Source organism: Copadichromis virginalis, unplaced genomic scaffold (genome assembly GCF_057382275.1).
Source record: "Copadichromis virginalis isolate Kocher_CV1m ecotype Utaka unplaced genomic scaffold, C_Virginalis_male_GT1.1 unmapped_scaffold_1, whole genome shotgun sequence".
Taxonomy (NCBI): domain Eukaryota; kingdom Metazoa; phylum Chordata; class Actinopteri; order Cichliformes; family Cichlidae; genus Copadichromis; species Copadichromis virginalis.
The window spans coordinates 5,282,340-5,303,417 of NW_028188589.1; the positions used below are offsets into that span (position 1 = coordinate 5,282,340).

The 21,078-nt window shown below is 43.3% G+C and overlaps 1 protein-coding gene across 1 annotated transcript in view; it reads left to right on the plus strand.

Moving 5' to 3' along the window:
* Positions 1 to 1,891: 1,891 nt before the first annotated feature.
* The window catches only part of LOC146679637 (uncharacterized), a 33,194-nt gene continuing 14,007 nt past the window's right edge, over positions 1,892 to 21,078 (plus strand). Inside the window, exon 1 of the mRNA XM_085450352.1 lies at positions 1,892 to 2,510. Within this exon, the coding sequence (XP_085306478.1) occupies positions 2,424 to 2,510 (87 nt within the window). The 5' untranslated portion in view covers positions 1,892 to 2,423. The remainder of the gene's footprint in view (positions 2,511 to 21,078) is intronic.

The following is a 21,078-nucleotide window of genomic DNA, read 5'->3' on the forward strand; positions in this document are numbered from 1 at the left end:
CTTGAACATGTTTGTAACTTTTTACTAGCATTTTGTTTACTATGTTTCAGATCTATGGCACTAAATGGGGGACTGACCACGTTTTTGACCTTGACTGGACTTACTGGGTCCAGTAAAGATATCATAGCCAAAGGTGGCTCTGCTTCCAGTTCTGGCTTATAGGAAGATCTCTGAAGGTTGGGTGTAATCCTCTCCTGACTTTGGATCACTCTCTTAGATCTAAACCTCCAGCTCTGGACTCGCCATCCTCAAAGACTGCTCCATAAGAACACAGGCATGTGTGAACAGCCCACTCCTCCTTTGGTCAATGGCACACACTTTTAGACGATGTGTATTCAGCATCTGGCAAGAGTGGAATCAACTGGGGCTCTTTCTAAATTGGCGTCACCATTGATTGTGGTGGTGGCAGCAGCTCATTCTGCTGGCTCTGTGTAACAGGGTCATAAATCACATTGTTATAATGTGTTCTAAACCCCCAAACTGCTCCTTTTATACCTGACTTTTAGGACCTCCAAGCCTGTAGTTGTGTTCATTATCAGTTAGAGCCCCTCCTCGTTCTTTTCTTCTTCTTCGGTGCAATCCTATAAATACAGTGTACCCCTTTTGCCTCTCCCCTTTTCTACAATCCCCCTGTGGGAGAGGTGGGTGTCATTTCTTTCCAACACTTTAAAACACACATATAATGCATATTTAGCCACCTGGATGTTTCTGGTTGCAATTTTAGTTCGATTATTGTCATTATTAAGCCTGTTTTTGTTAGATGTTATAAGTGTGTCGTATGTGTGTATCATAAATGTGTTTTAGGCGCCATAAATGCTAGCATGAATATATACTCCTTGCTAGCTTGGGAGCTGTGGTGGGTTGAACTAACCCTCTTCCCCACTGTTTGTATTTGGTCGTAGGAGCTGGAGTGGGCAAATTATTTACTGGGAGGTCTTTCTTTCTTTTACCTTTTTTATCAGACACAACGCAGAATCACACCGGTTACATCTGCAGCTCATCCATCACCTGTTCTTCCCATCACTTAATGTTTTTGCTGCAAGACGTTGGAGTGAGTGCCATCTATTTTGCTGTTGTTTGGAGGCATTTTAGTTCAGTGAGAGACAGGAGGTCACGCAACAAACTGCTCAAACGAGTGGAAGCCGCTGCCCTCTGCTCGTCAGCTGGGAAACCTGGATCTCCCTTGTTGTGTTAACAGACCTCTCTGCATTGAATCATACCTGTTATTAACCTCTGTCTCTCTTCCACAGCATGTCTTTATCCTGTTTTTCTTCTCTCACCCCAACCAATCACAGCAGATGGCCCCGCCCCTCCCTGAGCCTGGTTCTGTCGGAGGCTTCTTCCTGTTAAAAGGGAGTTTTTCCTTCCCACTGTCGCCAAAGTGCTGCTCATAGGGGGTCATATGATTGTTGGGTTTGTCTCTGTATCTATGAAGCGCCTTGAGGCGACTTTTGTTGTGATTTGGCGCTATATAAATAAAATTGAATTGTCAGGGTCAAAGTTCAGAGGTAAGTTTGTTTAGCAAATGAATGACAATAAATCATACATGTTTGCTGATTCACAGATTGACAGCCCGGAGGAACAGGGCTGTGTCGTTCCTGTGATGTGATTCAGCTTTATTTTAGTATTCATTTATTTTATTAGCTTTATTTCAGCCACTCAAACAAAACAACATTATATTAAAACAGAGTGCAGGTCTCATCCAACCATAGTTAAATATGTGCCAACTGATTCAGTACGTTTCATGTAGAAATATCTGTGGCAACTTTTTGTTGCAGCAATGATCTCAAAACACAAGGGGGGGGGGGGGGGGGGGCTAAGATGAATGTCTGCTGTGAGGACAGGGGGTGTGCATGTGCTCAAGTCAGGTGACACGTCATTTACGCAACATTTGGTCGATTTAAAAGTTACAGTGAGATAAAATCATGTTATGGATTGCACTCAGTATATTGTGCCGACATGGTGAGATTGTGTCTGTCGAGCCGAGGAGAGCGTCGCAGTGCCAAAAGCTGTAAAATGAACTATCAGGCTGGAGTGTGCTGCCACAGCACAGAGCAGTCACAGAGTCCTGCAGGCAGAAGAGGAGTGATCGTGTTAGCCACCTTACAAAACAAAAAGACATGAAGTGAAAAGCAGAGCGCAGAGTGAGGCAGAAGAAGACAGACTGGGCCAAGTCCTGCATGTGCGAGAGCGAGCGAGACCCGGGACAACGTCATCCGCCTCGCCTGGACTAGTCCGCCGGCCGGAGGAGGGACAGTGGCTGCACTGTGCAGCCGAAGACTCACTTTGATCGCGCAGGAAACGAGCGACGCAACCGGTCCACCGTCCGTGCAAACTGCGCCAGGCAGCGTATTGCACGCTGGAGGACACCGAGGAAAGTCACAGTAGGAGCGGCGCTTAGTGAGAGGTGATGTCGGGGGGACATGGCTTCTTCTCCGGTCACCCCAGCATCGCTTGAAGGAGAAACACCTTCACCCACCGGGAACGAGGAGCCCGCGACCACCCGACAGGTACGACACGCCTCCGAGACCCTCTGCGCGCCCGGTAACGTTGTAACGTTTTACCGAAGTTCATTCGCAAACACACCAGTTTAAGATGGACCTGAGAATCAGCACACGGGAGCACTGGTGTCTGACTCAGCAGAAACGGCGCGACGTGCGTGTAATGCTTCGTATTTGATAACGATGGAATAATTCTTTAAAATAAGCACACAGATAAACACTGGTGGGTGGAAAAGCTCGTGTTTTGCTGAAATGAGTCCCGCCTAGTCCGGTCTACACCTCATTCAGCAAACATCTGAGTCACCCTGAGACGCCAGTGCGCGTCCTTGTGATGCAAAAAGCCGTAAGTGACACGCTGTTTACACGCAGGAGCAGTTTAACACATGCAGGTTGTGCCAGTAGGCGTTTCCTTCAATGTGACACCAAACGTGTAAATCAGTGCTGGGAGCGGATGTTGGACCTGATCAGTCTTAATCTGACAAACTGTAGTTCCTGCTCTGTTTCTAATTCAGCCCCATGACAACCAGCATGTTCTCCTGTCATGTGTTATTGACACGCACATATTTAGTCCGTGTGTGGGATGTTAAAGGTGAGTTTGTTCAGGGCACGATCAGACTGAGGCCATTTCAACAGGTGCAAGGAAGTGTTAGTGTGGTTACTACGGCAGCACTGATGCCCTGATGAGTGCACATGGCTGGAATGAAAAGTCAATGCTATGTATAGCATGAACTACTTGTTGTCTAAGGCGGTGCAGAGAGTGAGCAGGAAATATCTGAGGTTGGATATTTCAGTACATACAGAGCTGTGCAGAGACATTAGGATCTTAAACTATTGTCTGTATCTGGCAAAGCGAGAATCTGAGCCTTGTGTACAAACTGTCTGGTGTTTGTTCTGGCAGGAATATGAAACTACTGTGCACAGCATGCTTATTAAGATGGCCCAGGACCAGGTCATCTTGCAGGATGGTAGTGTTACATCGAGAAGGTTCCTCTTTAATTGTTGGATTTCTGTGTGAGTTTTCTCCCTGTGCCTCTGTGGCCTCTCCCCACAGTATCTGTGTTTGTGTTTAAAGTGTTTAAAGTACAGCACTAGATGATCGTATGGGTGAATGTGACTTGTTGTAAAGCACTTTGAGTTGTTGTCTATATAAAGTCTAAATGGAAATCCACTTATGTGCAGAGGACCAGAAGATCCAGCGCATCGAAATAAAAAGTTCTTTGCTTAAACAATGAATTGTGCGATAAAATATTAATTTACAAATTCATTTTTAAGTTATTTTATTTATTCAATACAAAAGTAATTTATTATCTAGTAATTTAATTGAAAAGAAAATTCTGTTGGTTTTTGTTTTTTGCCCTTCTCCCCCGTCCCTCTTCTCAGCTGTTTCTCTTTCTTTCTCCCCTTCTTTCCCCCAGTCAAGTCTGTCCCATATTCAGTAAGTGAAAATAAAATAAACAATAAAAGGTGAATCAAATGGACCATTACGGCAAGGCTGGGATGGTCAATTTGGTAAAGTAAATCCGTTGGGCATCTTTCTTTGCCTTTAGACAACAATTCTGATGCAAAAGAGCCAAACGGGACAGGCAAAAAAAATAAATAAAATAAAATAAATATTTATAAATCAGTATTTGAAAATAAATAATTATTCCATTAATAAATACTTCAAATCAGAAAAAAAAGAAATAAAATCTCAATAAAAACCTCACATCAAAAATCCTTTTCCTGTGTCGTCTCATGTCCAACATCTGTGTAGGCAGAGTGTAAACACAGAGGCTGAATGGCCTTTGGTATAGGTGCAAAGCTAAGACTGTCTAACCAATGACAGAGCTCCTTACCTCGCACCGGCTAATTTGCATTGCTCCGGGATTTTGGAAATTTATCCATTTATTCATTATGATGTGGTTCAGCATCATAATGCTGAACCACAGAAACACACACACACACACATATATATATATATATATACACATATATTAGGGGTGCAACGATACTCGTATCGATATTGAACCGTTCGATACAGTGCTTTCGGTTCAGTACACATATGTATCGAACAATACAAAATTTTTAATTTATTTCATCAACTTTCCTTCTGACGATGCTGTCTGTGTTGAGCGCTCAGTGGATCTGTGTTCGACTACTCCGCCTAGGCTGCACTGTCGAGCACAGATCCACTGAGCGCAGCGCAAGCTAGCGAGACAGAAGCTAAGCTCGTTGCAACATGGCAAACTGAACCTCCCCCACTCTCATTCAGATCTGGCCTTTGGAACTATTTTGGTTTTCATGTGACGTATGACCCTGAAGGTAAGCAGTCATGGACTAAAGTAAAACAGTATGTTGGATGTGCCACGCAATGCTCAATTACATGGGTGGGAACTAGTGTGTTAGCGCAGTTAGCTCGTTAACGTGTTGGCCGCCCAGCCCCACGCACGGGGCGATCCGCGGTCGCTCGTTAACGGAGATTTGCCGTGTTGTGGCGTTAAGGTCATTTCAGATTAACGCTGACAGCACTAGTGGGAACACAACGAATATGACTGCACATTTACTCCGACATCATCCTGGTGCAAAGACAAGAGGAAGCAGACAAAACAACAAGCACCATGCTACAAACTTTACCCGAGTCATTTAGACAGCTGTTAGCACAGGATTCTCCTTATGGGGACCTGATATGTTTAATATGCTGCTGAGAATATAGCCCAGAAGAAGCGTATAGTAGAGCTTTTATTTTGAAAGAGCCATTTCTCTGTAATAAACTCTCTTTTCCAAAGATGAGCGATTCCTCCATCAGATAGATTTATTTATTTTTTATTACTTTGTTGTTTCAGCAACATTAAATTAAAAAACTGTACTTTTGAGTTAAAATATATATTTATAATTTTAATAACTGACAAATTAAAAAGGCATGAACATTTTTTTTGTATCGAAAAAATATCGAACCGTGACACCAAAGTATCGAACCGAACCGTGAATTTTGTTTGTCGTTGCACCCCTAATATATTTGTATATGTGTGTGTGTGTGTATTTATACATCAATCCATTTTCTTGCTTATGGAGTTCAGGGCCTGGGACCTACTCCATGTCAGCTTTCAGTGTTTATGAACATGAACATTATGAACTCATGACTCCCTTGGGAAGCCTATGGTTTTTCATAGGCAGGGGATATTTGTTTTATCACAGTTCATTACCAAACAGAGCAGGGTTCTAATTGATTTGTGGCTTTTAGGATATTATGTACAGGTGTGTAAAAGTGGAGTGAATATAATTACAAACAGCAATGCTAGTGGAGTGATGACAGACAGGGCGGTTGGGGGGTGGTGAACAGTTTGTCAACAGTTCTCCCCTGTAGAGAAGGACATCTGCCATTTCTTTTTCCTTTTAGTCAAACAATTCAGGTAGTGATGAAAGAAAATCAGACTGTGGCAGTGCTTGCAGCAGGTAACGGAGTGATAATGCAGAGTTTTTACTGCAGTGGACAGTCCCTAGTGTGACCATCGCTGGAACCAACCAGCTGATTTACACCATGGCAGCAGTCATCAGTGAAGTTCTTGGCTGCAACATGAACAATCTCAAGTAGCAATGCTACTAAACTTGCTGGAGAACTTTTAGTTCAGGCCACTTGATGAGTTTCACACAGTACTGCATATTATTTTATTAGGTTGGCACAAATGTAGGATTGTGTTTGTGATATCACGATGTGTCTGTTTCCTTTTCATATTACACTAAAGAGATCATCGCCTACAAGCCTCCGTAAACGAACAGCATGTCTATAAAAGCCCATTCATCATCCGGCCCTCCTGCTCAAACACAACCATGTAGCGCTCATCCCTCCACCCGTCTCATTCAGCATCCACACACATGTTGCAGGGAACGGGAAATAGAGTAGAGCAGCAAAGCTTGATTTTCTTTAGGATTGGTTAAACTAAAAGACGTTGACAAGGAATTTTAAGGGTTTTAGGAAGCATAAAACCGAAATCAGGTGCATTGGATACGAGTATAAATGAGTGCTTAGGCTCATGCAAGAAAAAACATCTTAGACAGGATATGACAAAACGTACTGTGATACAATTCTTCATTACTACAGCTCATTGAGTGCTTTTGTAAAAAGTCAAATCTGTGTGCTCCATTAAACCCTGTAGAAGTTGTTTCGAATGCTGACAGTGGACAAACAAAGTTGTCATTTAGCTTAAACATTAACAGTAGAAAAGGCCCGATAGGAATCTAACATCCTTGGAATCAAGCTGTGGGAGTGAGTTTTGAAACCTTTCTGTAGGACTGCTTTAAACTTGCCTTCTTGGTGATGTGTTGTCTGATGTCTTGTTTGACTTGAGCAGATTCTTTACGTGCTTTAAGTTTCTAACACATTTGCTTTAACCAGTAATTGAAACTGCTGAGTAGGAAGTACTAAAGTGGGTGTTGAGCATGTTGGGTGTGTCCTTATTACCTGTTTCGATGTTTTCTTTTAATTGAAAGCGTTTCATGAATATGAAATGCTTCTGCGTAATGTTAAACGTTATAAAATATTCTTATGATTAAACTCTGTATTCATGGCTTATTCTTTCCTGGCCTTTCCTGTAAGCACTTTTATGCTCGGTGGTAAAATATCACAGAACTAGCAGTTTGGCGAGTGTCATACCGCCTGGATTAGTGGCTCAGCTGGTAATTCAGAGATTTATGTAGCTGAGTTTGCTGTGTCATGCTGATTTGGGGAGACTGGACACAGACCTGAGTCATTCTCTTCTGGGTGATCACAGTGGTTACTCTCCTCCCTTCCTCATCTCACCCTGCAAAGAAATCTTTGTTGTTCTGCCTTGACCTCTTCCTCTGTGTTAGTTTGCTGTCCTTTCATTAGCTAGCTTTAGGTCTTCTCCTCTCCTCCATGAATGTATCCCCACTAATCCCATTACATGCTTGTCCTTGTCCCACATTTATCAAACATACTTTTTAAAATCAAACAGTTAGAAATGACATTCATTACTTCATTATGTAACATGTCCCTGTGATCTAAACAGCCTGTTAGCCCTCGGAGCACATTTAAGTAAATTGAAATAATTGTGCCGATAAATTGGATTTGAAAGCTCTTATTCTAATTTTCTGTTTTGATGATATTTGGGATATGCTGTTTATGTAGAACAGCTAAAACTAGTTCTTTATATTCCCATATAAATGATAAACACACATTATTTACAAAACACTGCCCGGTGGACGCCAAAGGACGGCCTGTTTTGATTACGCTGGGATCTTTTTGGACTGCACATTTTTGGTCTACGATCAAAGCTGCCACACCACGCTGGATTAATCTCCCAGTAGCTGAGTTTATGAAGTCATAAGAAAGGAATGTCCCACACGTTCCTGCTGTTACACCATATTTGGACTGGGACACCTTTGCTAACCTCTGTTGCTCAATGACACACTGATTTGAATCTGGAGGTGCTGGCGACATATTTGCAGCAGTGTGGGTTCACAGAGGCTGTTTAGACTCTGAGCATGTGACACACCAGTAGCGTGCCACACTGGGCCTCTCGGGGTGGCGTACAGTGTCACTGTGTGTGTCTATTTAAGTGTTTGTCGTGTAAATGAGGACAACCAAGATATGTGAAGTATAGAGTGGTGTACCACAGTGACAGGTTAATGTCAGTGTGAGTGTGTGTAGCAGTTTGTGTGGCCAGAGAAGGTCAGCAGCCTCCAGAGGACAAAGCGCTTGTGTTCTTCCACAATCGCCCGTTTGATCAGACAGATCATTTGGCATCTGTCAGGCTAAAAACAACAACGCAACATAAAACCAAGCATACGCTCTGCAGTCCTACAGCTAACTGCTGACAGTCTGTCTGCTGTAGGCTGAAGAAATCAGGGGCTCATTCATCTGCACCTGTCAGCGTCTTTATGCTAACAATAGATCAAACAGTATGTGTCCACAGGATGTGTAATGTTGAAGGTTACCGTACATCCTTATCTCCAGCACTGAGAATCAGTTATCACTGATCGCTGTCTCTGCTTTGTTTTGACATGTTTCATATTTATATATTTCATATTTATAAGGTAAATACCCTACAACATTACAGAGAAGAAGAAGTAACCCCAGGCTCGGTGAGGGGCAGCCATCTGCCGTCACCAGCTGGAGGTGATGAGTGGAAGACTCGATAGGCCACTCTTATTTTCATCCACTGCTTCGTTACCTCGACACGATGTTTTGGATCATCGTCATGCTTGAACATCCATCTTCATGGGACGAAGGTTCCTCGTCACAGTACGATACGCGGTCCTGTCTATTGGCCCTCCATGCAGGGAGGTCATGTTGTGCTCTTAGCAGAAAAGTGACCCATGTTTCCACCGCTTTACTGTGGGGGTGGTGTTCTTTGGTTTTTAGTGATTGTGAGGACGTTTTCACAGACAAACCGTCACAAAAAAAACCCATTAAGTGCCAACATAACATAAACCTGTAGTTTTAAAATTTTTAAAAAACTTCTCAACAGAAAATCTGTTTAAACAAAAAGGTTTTGACCTGCTTTTTAAAAGAATGGACAGAGTCAGCTGTAGACTGGTGCAGAGCCTTGGTGGTTTCTCTAATCCAGCACAGAGGCCAGTACATTAATCTAAATGCAATGATGGAAACGCATTGATAATTTCTTCCAGTGCAGCAGAGGAGACCATGTTTAGAAATGTTAGGAGTGAGATAAAGATTTTACACAGTTGAAACTCAGAGAAGACTCAAACGCCAAGATTTTGAATGCTGAACTTAGCATGTGAACAAAAATAGAATAGAATAGAATGCATTTTATTGTCACTACACACATGCACAATAAGCTTCAGAGCATCTCCTATTCAGTGCAGACGTGGGAAAGAAAGAGGGGTGAGTTGCACAGTTCTGCAGCACTATCTACAAATATAGAAACAAAACATAGTGCTATATATTACAGTGTGGGTTACTGCACCTAAATTAAGTGTTGCACTGTGGTGATGATAGTTGTGTAGTCTGTGTATAGAGGTCCTACATTGGGGGGTGGAACTGTGTTTATCATGTGTGAGTTCAGGTTACGGGTGGAAAAAACTGTTGTGAGTCTGTGGGTCTCCTTGCTGATGCACCTGTAGCGCCTCCCTGAGGGAAGCAGGTTGAACAGGTTAGAACCGGACTGGAGCTGTCATGGATAATGCCTGCTGCTCTGCTGAGGCAGCGGGAGGAATAAATGTCCATCAGGGAGGGGAGGGGGCAGCCGATGATCTTCTGTGCTGTCTTGACCACACTCTGAAGCCTCTATCCGCCTTAGTGCAGCTGCCGTACCATACCGTGATGTCAGCAGCAGGTTGGAGTTCAGCTTGTACTTCCTGAAGACTCTCAGGAAGTGCAGCCGCTGTTGGGCCTTCTTGACGACCGCTGAGATGTTGTCTGTCCAGGAGGTGTCAGCAGAGATGAGGACACCAAGGAACCGGGAGGTGTGGACCCTCTCCACACACTCCCCGTTGATGTAGAGGGGGGCCAAGTCAGTGCCTCCTGACGTTGACAATGACCTCTTTGGTTTTCTTAGTGTTCAGTCCCAGGCTGTTTTCTGAACACCATGCTGCCAGCTTCAGGACTCTGTATGCTGATTCTTTCATCCGGGCTGGACTTCTTATTCTTGACTGAAACTTGGCTTTGCCCTGGTGAGTTCTTTTCTTTCTCAGAACCAACCCGATTCACCTTTCTAAGCTCACCCCAGTCCACTGACAGAGGTGGAGGGCCAGCTTCAGTTTTTAAAAACAAATTCACTGTGGTGTGCCTCAAGGATCTGTGCTCGGCCCAGTTCTTTTTCCTTGTACATGCTGCCTTTGGGAGTAATACTTAAAAAATATAACATTTCCTCTCACTGCTACGCCGACGACATAAAAATTTATTTCCCTTTGACATCAGATGTCTCTACGTCTCTGGAACCCCTGTTTGACTGTCTAAATGAGGTACAAACGTGGTCACGTCTCTCACACTGAACGAGGATAAGACAGAAGTTATAGTTTTTGATAGTCACACCCCGCTGGAACAACTTACTGATGCCTTAGGGCCCCTTGGTAGCCATCTCTCACTCACTGTTAGAAACCTTGGTGTTTTCCTGGACAGCTCAAGAAATCGACCTCCTCTGTGGTAAAAAACTGTTTCTACCAGCTGCGTCAGATATCTAAAGCAAAGCCATACCTCCCTTTGAAGGACCTTAAAAAACTCATTCATGGTCTTATCACTTCCAGATTAGACTACTGTAATTCTCTCTACTCGGGCCTCCCACCTTCCTCTATTCACCGGCTCCAGTTAGTTTGAAATGCAGCTGCGCGTCTCTTAACTGGAACTAGAAATTATGCCCACATCACACCAGTTTTAGCCAACCTACGTTGGCTCCCTGTTGATTATCGTACCAATATTCAAAATTCTTTTGCTTACCTTTAAAATTTTGAACAATTTAGCTCCCAGCTATCTATGCGAGCGCCTCCATTTGTGCATCCCTAATAAGGCACTTAGATCTTCCAATCAAATGCTCCTGACGCAGCCGAGGTCTCGTCTGAAGTCCAGAGGGGATCGGGCCTTTGCTGTCGTACCTCCCAGACTCTGGAGTAACCTCCCTCTTTATATTCGTCTCTCCGAGTCCATGCAGTCTTTTAAATTGCATCTTAAAACTTAGTCTGGCTTTTGATCCAAACTAGTATGTTATTTCTATTTTGTTTATTTATTTATTTATTTTGATAACACTTCTGAAGCATCAGAGCTGTCCTTGCCTGTGATAGAGCTGACCTGCCATAGGACACTGGGAAGAGTGTAAATCCAGGCTGAATTCCTTGTGTTGGACAGTATTTGTGTGCAGCAGCAGCAGAGCGCACAAATCAAACTGTATGTTTTGGTAAGCCTGGCCTTCTTGTACTGGATGTCAGTGAGCCAGTAGCTGGTGAGTTTATCACATTAACATTTTTACTAGCAATTTCACTAGCTGGGACCACATCCTCAGTTACGATGAACGATGATGGATGAGGGACCGTGTACTGGTGCTGCAATGTGGGGAAGGCCTCAAAGAGGACCGGCAGCGGCTCCTGGGGGGCATGAAAATGAGAACAGAGGGTATTGGTGAAGGGGGCATATATAAACTGAGGCGGCGAGAATGAGGTGTGGTTCCACTCCTGAAATTCAGATAATATCTCCACTTAGAATAAACTGGGTCAAAGAAAAAGTGCCTCTGATTGGGCTGCTTTCTACAGTTGGCTGTGAGTCCATTGCAGGGCATCAAACATGGATAAGGGGTTGTTTCAACAGTAATTCTATGATGAAAAATTAATGAGGCATTTATCAGGATCTATATTTAATTTAATATCTATTTAACATATTTAATCAATATAAAGCTCAGTGTCTATTTCTTAGCTTGTAAAGTTGTGAAATTCATGGCAGATTCACTTCTTGGCTGTTTTGCGTTTTATTAGATAGTTGATAATAAAGAGTGTCTTTGCCTGTGGCTTTGTTAAGACTGCAGGTTTTTGTCCGCCTGACCTTTGGTGACCTTGGCGAGCTCAGGATGAACAGGCTGTCTGCTCTGTTTGGGTGTGATGCTGCCTGCAGAGACAGTCTACTCTCATGCAGACACAACATCTTTACTGATATAACGTGGTCATGGACTCTTCTCTGTTCTTCCTTATTAAATAATAGTAAAATGACTCTGCAGTTTTGATTCAAAATGCACCAGGTCTGCTCAGTCTGAATCACACCGTTAGAGCCAGACCAAATGATTGGAGCACCAATGTTAGCACTCAAAGAGTCTAAGCAGTACCACTACCAGCTTTGGCCAGTGCAGGAGTGAACATGTAGATCCATGTTCTACTGAGCAGACACTGAGCAGAGGCAACATGCAGTAAATGAATTAGTGGTCTCCACATGTTTGCACCCAAGGTTTCCCTGCTTTTGTCAGCTGAGCTGTTTTAATATTTTCCATGTATTAGATGATACTGTCCAATGCTTCCAGGGCTGTGAAGATGGAAAAAATGATGTTGCAGTCGTTGCTGAAGTGTTGGTACCATTTGAAGGAAGTCATTAAAGCGCCAGAGCGAGCAGACAAGGCAAGCACTCAAAGAATGTGGAAGGCAGTCGGGGAAAGTTGCCATGGACGGACTTGATTCCTCCCAGCCCCAAACAGCTTTTATACTGTGGACAAAAATACATGAAAGTGTGTGTGTGTACCTGTTTAGATGTCTCTGTGGGGACCAAGAATTGGAATGTTACTATACTTGTGGGGACCAACAGTCATTTATGAGGACAAAAGTGCCTCACGAGTTTGAGACTCACAATGTGGTTCTAGTGTCAGGGTTACAGTTAGGTTATGGTTAGGTTTAGGTTGAGCGTTAACCATCCATTATTGATGGTTACAGTGAGCGGCTAGGAAAAGGATCATGTCAACTAGGTGTCCTCACTAAGATATCAAAACTAGAATGTGTGTGTGTGTGTGTGTGTTAGTGAAAGGAACTGTAACTGGTCCCAGTAGCAGCAGGATACAAACGCCATAATGACACAGCTGCCTCTCGTCTGCCTTGTGAGTGAAATAAGATATTTGGGACCTTTGAATAGTTTTTTGAAAATATTTTTTTGTTTAAAGAAAGGAAAGAGAAGTTTAATCCTTTAACTATTTAACTGTTAGGTGTCAATCCCTGGGAGGGTTTCCCCCTTTTATTTGGCGTGGAGTCAGAATTATGGCTTCTCCACACTGTGGAAGTAGCTCTTTGACACAGTCGAGCAGTCATTGGTCATAACAGGATCATTTAAGACTCGATGATGAATAAGACTGTTGAAGTGCATGAGAAGGATCTCATATAAAACAGTCTGTGTCTGCTCCTCAATTCAATTTAATTCAGAAGACCCCTATGAGTGCAAGATCAAGGAAACAGTTCACCCTGCCTGGGATAGTGTTACCAGGGCCCTGCCCTGGAGCCAGGCCCGGGGAGGGTGCCAGAAGCTGTACATCTGGTGGCCGGGCACTGGTCCATGGGGCCTGGCTGGGCACAACCCGAAAAAGGGACATGGGCCCATTCTTATGCAGGCCCACCACCTGCAGTGGGCGCCATAGGGGTCGCATGCAATGTGTGCCACGTGGCAGCCAGGATCAGAGGCCATGGCGGACGGATCCCCGGCTACCAAGACCAAGACTAGACTTAGTGTCTCATAGTCATTGAAGAACTCTGACTTGCTTCCTGTTCTAGTTGTTCTCTGGAAAAAAATCTGCAGGTCAAACAGGTGCACATACAAAGAGCACATTATTGATTAAAGCCTGGAAAACAACTGAGGCATTTGTCAGCCCGGCACGCTTGAAATGTCCAAGTGTTGAAAACAGTTTTCCATTCGTCACCTCCCAAATGTCCACCAGATGGAACGTGTTTCTAAGATCAAGCTTAGTGAAGATTATTGCTCTATGTAGTGGCTAAAAGCTCCAGCTGAAGCTGTTCTACAGTGGCTGGATGCAAAGCCCAATCACCATATAACACAACGCCTCGCAGATTCATTCCCCATTCTGACTCTGGGATGTGTTGCACTCAGAGAGAGGAAATGTTTGCTGCTATTAGCGTGAATGCATCCCTCCCCGATGGCTAATATAAGCCCCCATGGTGGTATTGTCAATCCTCACAAGAACAGTAGGAAGCGCCTGAAGAAACCACCCAGCGCTGAAACCCTCTTAAACAGCCAAGCCAGACCACCAGGATGGCTGAGCCATCATACCCAGTAGCCGAAGGTATAATCTAAAGGGGACTGTTTTGTGCAGGCGAAAAAGAGTCAGGAATGCTGTGAGCAGGGCTGTGGAAGCTCTGCCATAGCCACCACCAAACAACTGAGTTATTTTTACACATCGGCTAGCATCTGGCCAATCCACCACCTTTCATTGCTCATGCCGTTACAAAACAAACAAACAAAACAAAACCCATCAACCCATAAATACGAAGAATCACTGTCGGCCCACCAGGCAAATGCCCAGTATGCCCGATTGAAGGCACTCACAGCTATGGCCTCTGACAGAGTGATGTAAAAGAGATGGAGTCCAGAGATAAACCCAGAATTGTTATGTGTTGTACTAGAGACAACACACTCCTTTTGCAGGATCCACCTGTGTTATCGCACAGGGAGAATTGATGTGGCCATTCTTCAGTCCTTCTCTACCACTCCTCCTCAGTAAGTCTGCTCAGCTGCACTGACTTCTCACGATGTTCTTGATGAGGAAGCTGATCGTGACTTGTAGTTTCTTTCAGTATTCAGTTATGGCAGTGGTGTCCAAACCCAGGCCACGAGTGTCCTGCAGGTGTTAGACGTGTCGAGCTGATTTAAATGGCTCAACATGCCTTGAAGTTCTCCAGACACCTGGTAATGAACTAATCATTTGATTCAGGTGTGTAGACCCAGGGTGAGATCTAAAACCTGCAGGACACCGGCCCTCGAGGCCTGGAGCTGGCCAAGTTATGAAGCTAACTATTCTCAAGGCTAATGTAACAAGTTCTTCAAATGATTTCGTTTGCAGTACGTATTTTTCAGACCATAAGCTGCAGGGGATTATAAGGCACATTAAGCGAAACAAAGCAGTCAGATAAATCAGACTTTATTAAACTCATTCTTCTTGCTTCCTCCACTTCTCTACCATTGATTCATTAATGTTGAATTCTCTGGCAGCGGCTCTATTCCCATGTTGTTGCAGTATATTAATGACTAACCTCGTATTGTGGATGGATTATCTCAGTTGTTCTCCTGACTGAAGTTTGGTCCGTTTACAGCAGGGGTGTCAAACTCAAATACACAGTGGGCCAAAATTCAAAACTGGAACAAAGTCGCGGGCTAACGTTAATATTTATTGAAATATATTTATTCCTCCAGATATAAGAATGAATCTTTTCTTATGGACTCAAACACGTTTTGCTGAAAAACTGAATATGGAACAAGCAAAGCTTAATACTAAACAATATATATATTAGCTGTATAATACCAGTAGGCCAGCTCTAATAGTAATTTGGTATGGCTTCGCGGGCCAAATGTAATTAGGTTGCGGGCCAAATTTGGCCCGCGGGCCAGAGTTTGACACCTATGGTTTACAGCAGGGGTGTCAAACTCCAGGCCTCGAGGGCCGGTGTCCTGCAGGTTTTAGAGCTCACACTGGGTCAACACACCTGAATCAAATGATCAGTTGATTACCAGGCCTCTGGAGAACTTCAAGAGATGTTGAGGAGGTCATTTAGCCATTTGAATCAGCTGTGTTGGATCAAGGACACATTTAAAACCTGCAGGACACCGGCCCTCGAGGTCTGGAGTTCGACACCTGTGGTTTACAGCATCCTGCCATGCGATTGCATTTGTCTCTAACCATCAGGAACCCTCACGTTAACTTTTATCGAGTGGAAAAGTGTTAGTGTTCGTCCTCCAGCTTCACTGTGTTTATGCTAACATAGCTGTGTCGCTAGCGATCACGTAGCACATCATTATATAGCAGCTAGCCCAACTTCAGTAACCCTACAAACCTCACTGCTGTTTAGTTTTCTGTCTTCATTTATGTTGGAAGTGACAGCAGAGCTGTACGTTTGAATTTGTTCAGAAATCTCTCAGTCAGAACATGCTATATCATGCTTAGCCACTAGCAAAACCAGTGAGCTACCTTCCGCTAACTTCCTGCTAACTTCCTGTTAACTTCTAACTCCGTTAAATATAATAAATTCTGTTTTCATGGATGCCTGGATGTTAAAATTCATAGTTACACCTGGTAAAGCAGCAACACTGATCGTTTTATTAAAGATGAAAGAATTTAGACCGTTTTTAACTCTCAGTGATGTCGCAGTGTTCGTTTGACTTTGGGTCCTGAAGGACGGAGTTTAGGACCCAGATTACTCCCAGATTTAAGAGCACCTTAGTCCAAAAAATATGGCAATAACGACGGCCGCTTGCATGTTCTACAAAAAAAATGGTGCTTTGTTGTGTATCTGACGGACAAACACCAAACCAGTTCCACACCACTGAAGTTGCAGCATTTTTACAAACCAATTCTGGTTCATGTGTTTCACTCAACGATCCGCTTTCCCCCTTCTCATTCTCTATCGCCACCATGTGGGTATGAAAACAAAGGCACTGCGCATGCGCACTTTACCCATATTCTATCGCGATATTTTATTTTTTTATCGTTGCCCAACATTAAACCAGTATTACCATGAACAGTATAATGTGGCACAGCCATAGGTGGGCTGGTAGGAATGCTGCGGAGGGAGGAGAGAATGGGTTAGCCAGAGTCTAGAGTGAGATGTACACTTACAGAGAGAGTCGAAACCATCCTACCGGGCGATGTGGTGACAAGAAGCAGGTAGTAAGCGACGTAACAGGCGTGTCTTTTCCTCTGTAGAGCTAACACTCCTGCTGTTTTACTTCTGTACTCCTGTGCATACGTCAAGGATGTCAGAATCACATTTTACAGCATCCATGTTATATGTGAGATACTTTAGTCCCAGCAAAGTAGTGTACTGTTGTTGTTTGCTCCATTGCAACAAAACATGCAATGATATTATACTGAATTGCACCAGTTTTTAGGACGTCTATCTTTTACTTTCTGTGGGTTTTTCACTGCTTCTCTGCGATCAGATGAATTGTGCACACTATTTGCTCTTCCACAGCTTTATTTTTTAGTCTTTGAATGTTCCCATCACTTCTGTGATGACAAAAGTCACGATTATGCCATAGTCAGTCTATTTATATAGACCAAAGGCTCATCAGCAGATCCAAACCGACAGAAAGGCCACGGTTTCCTAAGAATAGAGCACTTACATTCACATTGAAATGTCCTGTAACGTAGACGCCGTTATCATGGTTTTGTTAACCTTAAAGAACAAAACTATGTGCCTGTTTAAATATTTATGGTCTGTATATACATTAATAATATTTACCATTAAAGGCAGTTTACTTTATACCTAGATCATCGATCACAGTGCATCGATCGGCTTCCTGCTTTACTTCCTCATTGATGACTGAGATGCTGCAATTAGTCCTCCAAAATATTAAGCAGGGTGCACGCCATCCCATCAGTTTCCATACTCCTGATATAGAGTGAGATTTCCTGAAGCCTTGCTATTTATAGCTGCAGGAGGCAGCTTCTAGCTTCTCCCTGGAGGAAGCTGTCCTTGTTTTTGTCTTCATCAAAAAACCTTAAAATCTAAAAATACAGACACCAGGTTCTTTGTTGGGCTTCTCTTTGTGGTTTGCTGTGGCTTTGCATCTGCTCTGCATCCCTGACCATCAATGTCACCAACATGTGTTCAATGATCAGCCAGTTCACCTCTGAGGGACTTTGGTCTATTCAAACTGGCTGAGATGCTGTGGCTTAAAAAGGCGGTTCAGACTTGAAAACCCTCCGATGGGCTGAATTATAACTCTAATAAGAATAAATAGCTACATTTACAACCTGCATGTTGTGTTTACTTGTGTTGTCTGTGTCTAATATTAACATTTTGTTGATGATCTGAAACATTCAAATGTAACATTTTTGGATTCATTCCTGTGGAGCTCAGGTCGGCACTCCCAGTCAGCGAGCCATGGCATGTATGTATGTGTATGTGGAGACATGTGTCTGTATGTTCGCATGCATGTATTTATACATACATGTATGCATGTGCGTGTATGTTTGTATGGGTGTATCCGTATGTTTGCAGGTGCATGTATAACTTATCGTTCTTGTGTAAATGTAAATTTGTCTGTGATTGTGTAAATACTTCACACACATGGAGAAATGTCAAACAGCCTTTCATTGTTCTTGTAACAGTGACAATAAAAGCTATTCTATTCTATTCTATTCTATTGCTCTGTCATGCATTCTTGCATCTCTTGCCTGCAAGCACACTTTGCAGAGTGCACTCTGTAGTTTATTTTACATAATAGTTAATACAGTACTTGTATTTAAGTGTATTTCGGTTTATTTTTTTTACATCTCATAGCACTGCAAACACTTATAAAGCATAAAGTTTACTAAGAACCGATTAGTAATTAGGGATGGGTACCGGTGTCCGACATAAACAGTGGTAACCAGACTGAAAGGCAGCGCACATTTCGGTGCTTTTTTTCTGTGCTTTTTTTTTCCTGAGCTGTGACACACTTTAGATTCTAGCCAATCATTTTACGTTTCCGAGGATAGTAGGCGGGCCCAGGTACGTACGTTCTTTTAGAGCAGAGCTCCAGATTAAAAATGCCCAAGGCGAAGCGGTCAAAGTCTGGCTGTACTTCACAGCAAAAGATGCAAACTCAGCAGCCTGCAACAAGTGCTTTAAGGTGATACTGTGATACTGTCAAAGGAGGTAACACCTCGAATCTGATGACACACCTGGCGACGCATAGCATTTTTTTTTAAAAGTCGAGAAATGCGCCGTATTTGATAGCTTGCTGCTAGACCTCACACCGTGCACATCTACTGCGGGTGTGGTGCCTGTTATCGGACCCGGAGTTAGCAACATCCCCAAGAACCCGAAGAGGAGAGTCCTGGCCCCTAGCCCTGCCAGTGTAGCAGAAATGATGAGGATGATGATGCAGCAGCAGCCGTTCTTCTCTGCCTGAGTAGCTTAATGTTGTTCGTGTGTAATTTACGTTGAGTAGGCTAACCACGTTATTACATTAATGCATGTAAGGTGAACTAGCAAACATCATCATAGCTACATGCGGCTGTCTTCTTGTTTGATGACAGATACTCCCTTCACCCTGGCCAAAAAGGCTAAAATGACCAAAGAAAAAGTGGAAAACAGTTAAACATGAGAGGTTTTTGGACAAAGTTTGTGTTTTTTCCATTGTTTAAGCACTGCTTCCAGCCAAGAGTGATACCATATATGCCCCATAGCTGCAGAAAAGGCTAACATTGTTATTTTTACAAAAAACCAGCTGAACATGAGAGGTTATTGGACCAATTTTGTGTTCTCCATTCTTTAAGCACCGGTTTGAGCACCGTTTAAGCACCGGCACCGTTTCAAAAGTAACGGTTTGGCACCGGTATCGGATCAAACCTAAACGATACCCATCCCTATTAGTAATAAGAGCCTTCTTGTAGTTGCACTAAACTGCACGATAAATCATAGAAGTAATTCAGACAGGGAGTTTTACAGTGGGGCAAAAAAGTATTTAGTCAGCCACCGATTGTGCAAGTTCCCCCACCTAAAATGATGACAGAGGTCATCTTTGCTCACCGTTCTCATGATCATTTTGACCCCACGGGATGAGATCTTGCGTGGAGCCCCAGATCGAGGGAGATTATCAGTGGTCTTGTATGTCTTCCATTTTCTGATGATTGCTCCCACAGTTGATTTTTTCACACCAAGCTGCTTGCCTATTGTAGATTCACTCTTCCCAGTCTGGTGCAGGTCTACAATACTTTTCCTGGTGTCCTTCGAAAGCTCTTTGGTCTTGGCCATGGCGGAGTTTGGAGTCTGACTGTTTGAGGCTGTGGACAGGTGTCTTTTATACAGATGATGAGTTCAAACAGGTGCCATTCATACAGGTAACGAGTGGGGGACAGAAAAGCTTCTTACAGAAGACGTTACAGGTCTGTGAGAGCCAGAGATTTTCCATGTTTGAGGTGACCAAATACTTATTTTCCACCCTGATTTACGGATAAATTCTTTACAAATCCTACCATGTGGATTCATGGATTTTTTTTCACATTCTGTCTCTCACAGTTGAAGTGTACCTCTGGTGCAAATTACTGACCTCTGTCATCATTTTAAGTGGGGGAACTTGCACAATCGGTGGCTGACTAAATACTTTTTTGCCCCACTGTATGTCAGTGTTCTCCATTGAAACTGGTTATGAGTATTCACAAGATTTGTATCCAGGGATTATATCCCAGTCACAAGCACACTGTCACATTTCATAAGCTGGTTTGGTATCTCAGTGCAGTCCCCTACTTACAGAATAGTCTGAGGCCAGGGGCCTTTATAAAGGGGGCCAGGGGATCCCATGTCCTTGAGTGATTAGTCTGCCTTAGACAGATGTAGTGAAGCTTCCAGGATCGGTCACACTGCAGGGAGTTCTTAAAATGGAATCAAGTGAATCTCCGTTTAGGGAGCGACTGTGACTTAAGGCTGCATTAAGGTAAAATGTACACATGCCAGTGGAAGCTCGTCTGTTCAGAGCATTTTATGGCATTTGATGTTTGTATATCTTCTTTTTATTCTATCATTTTTTAAAAATGGATTTTTTGTATGTGTGGGGGGACATATGAAGAACACTGGAGTTAGAAAGCTTATGGCTTTTCCTTTTGTGCGGAGCCTAAGAATAGCTCGGCGGACTTCATTCACATGTTGCTGTTATTTATAGCTGCCAGTGACACAAACAACACGCCTGTGGGTGCTGCTGCCTGTGCTGGGATTGGTTTTTGTCGTAACATAAACAGAACTAAAGTGGATCCAAGTGTTAAAAACAATTTAAATATGTACATTGCAGCCACTGTCTGTGCATCTGGAACTGTTTCTGATGATCTGTGATGGCAGCAGGTACTTAGTTCACCAGATACTAAGAAATGATTCCTTTTGTTTTTTTAAGGTAACTACTTAATTTGTCTTTTCTCTTGCAGGTAAGTTGACATGCAGCTGTCCAAAGCCTGAC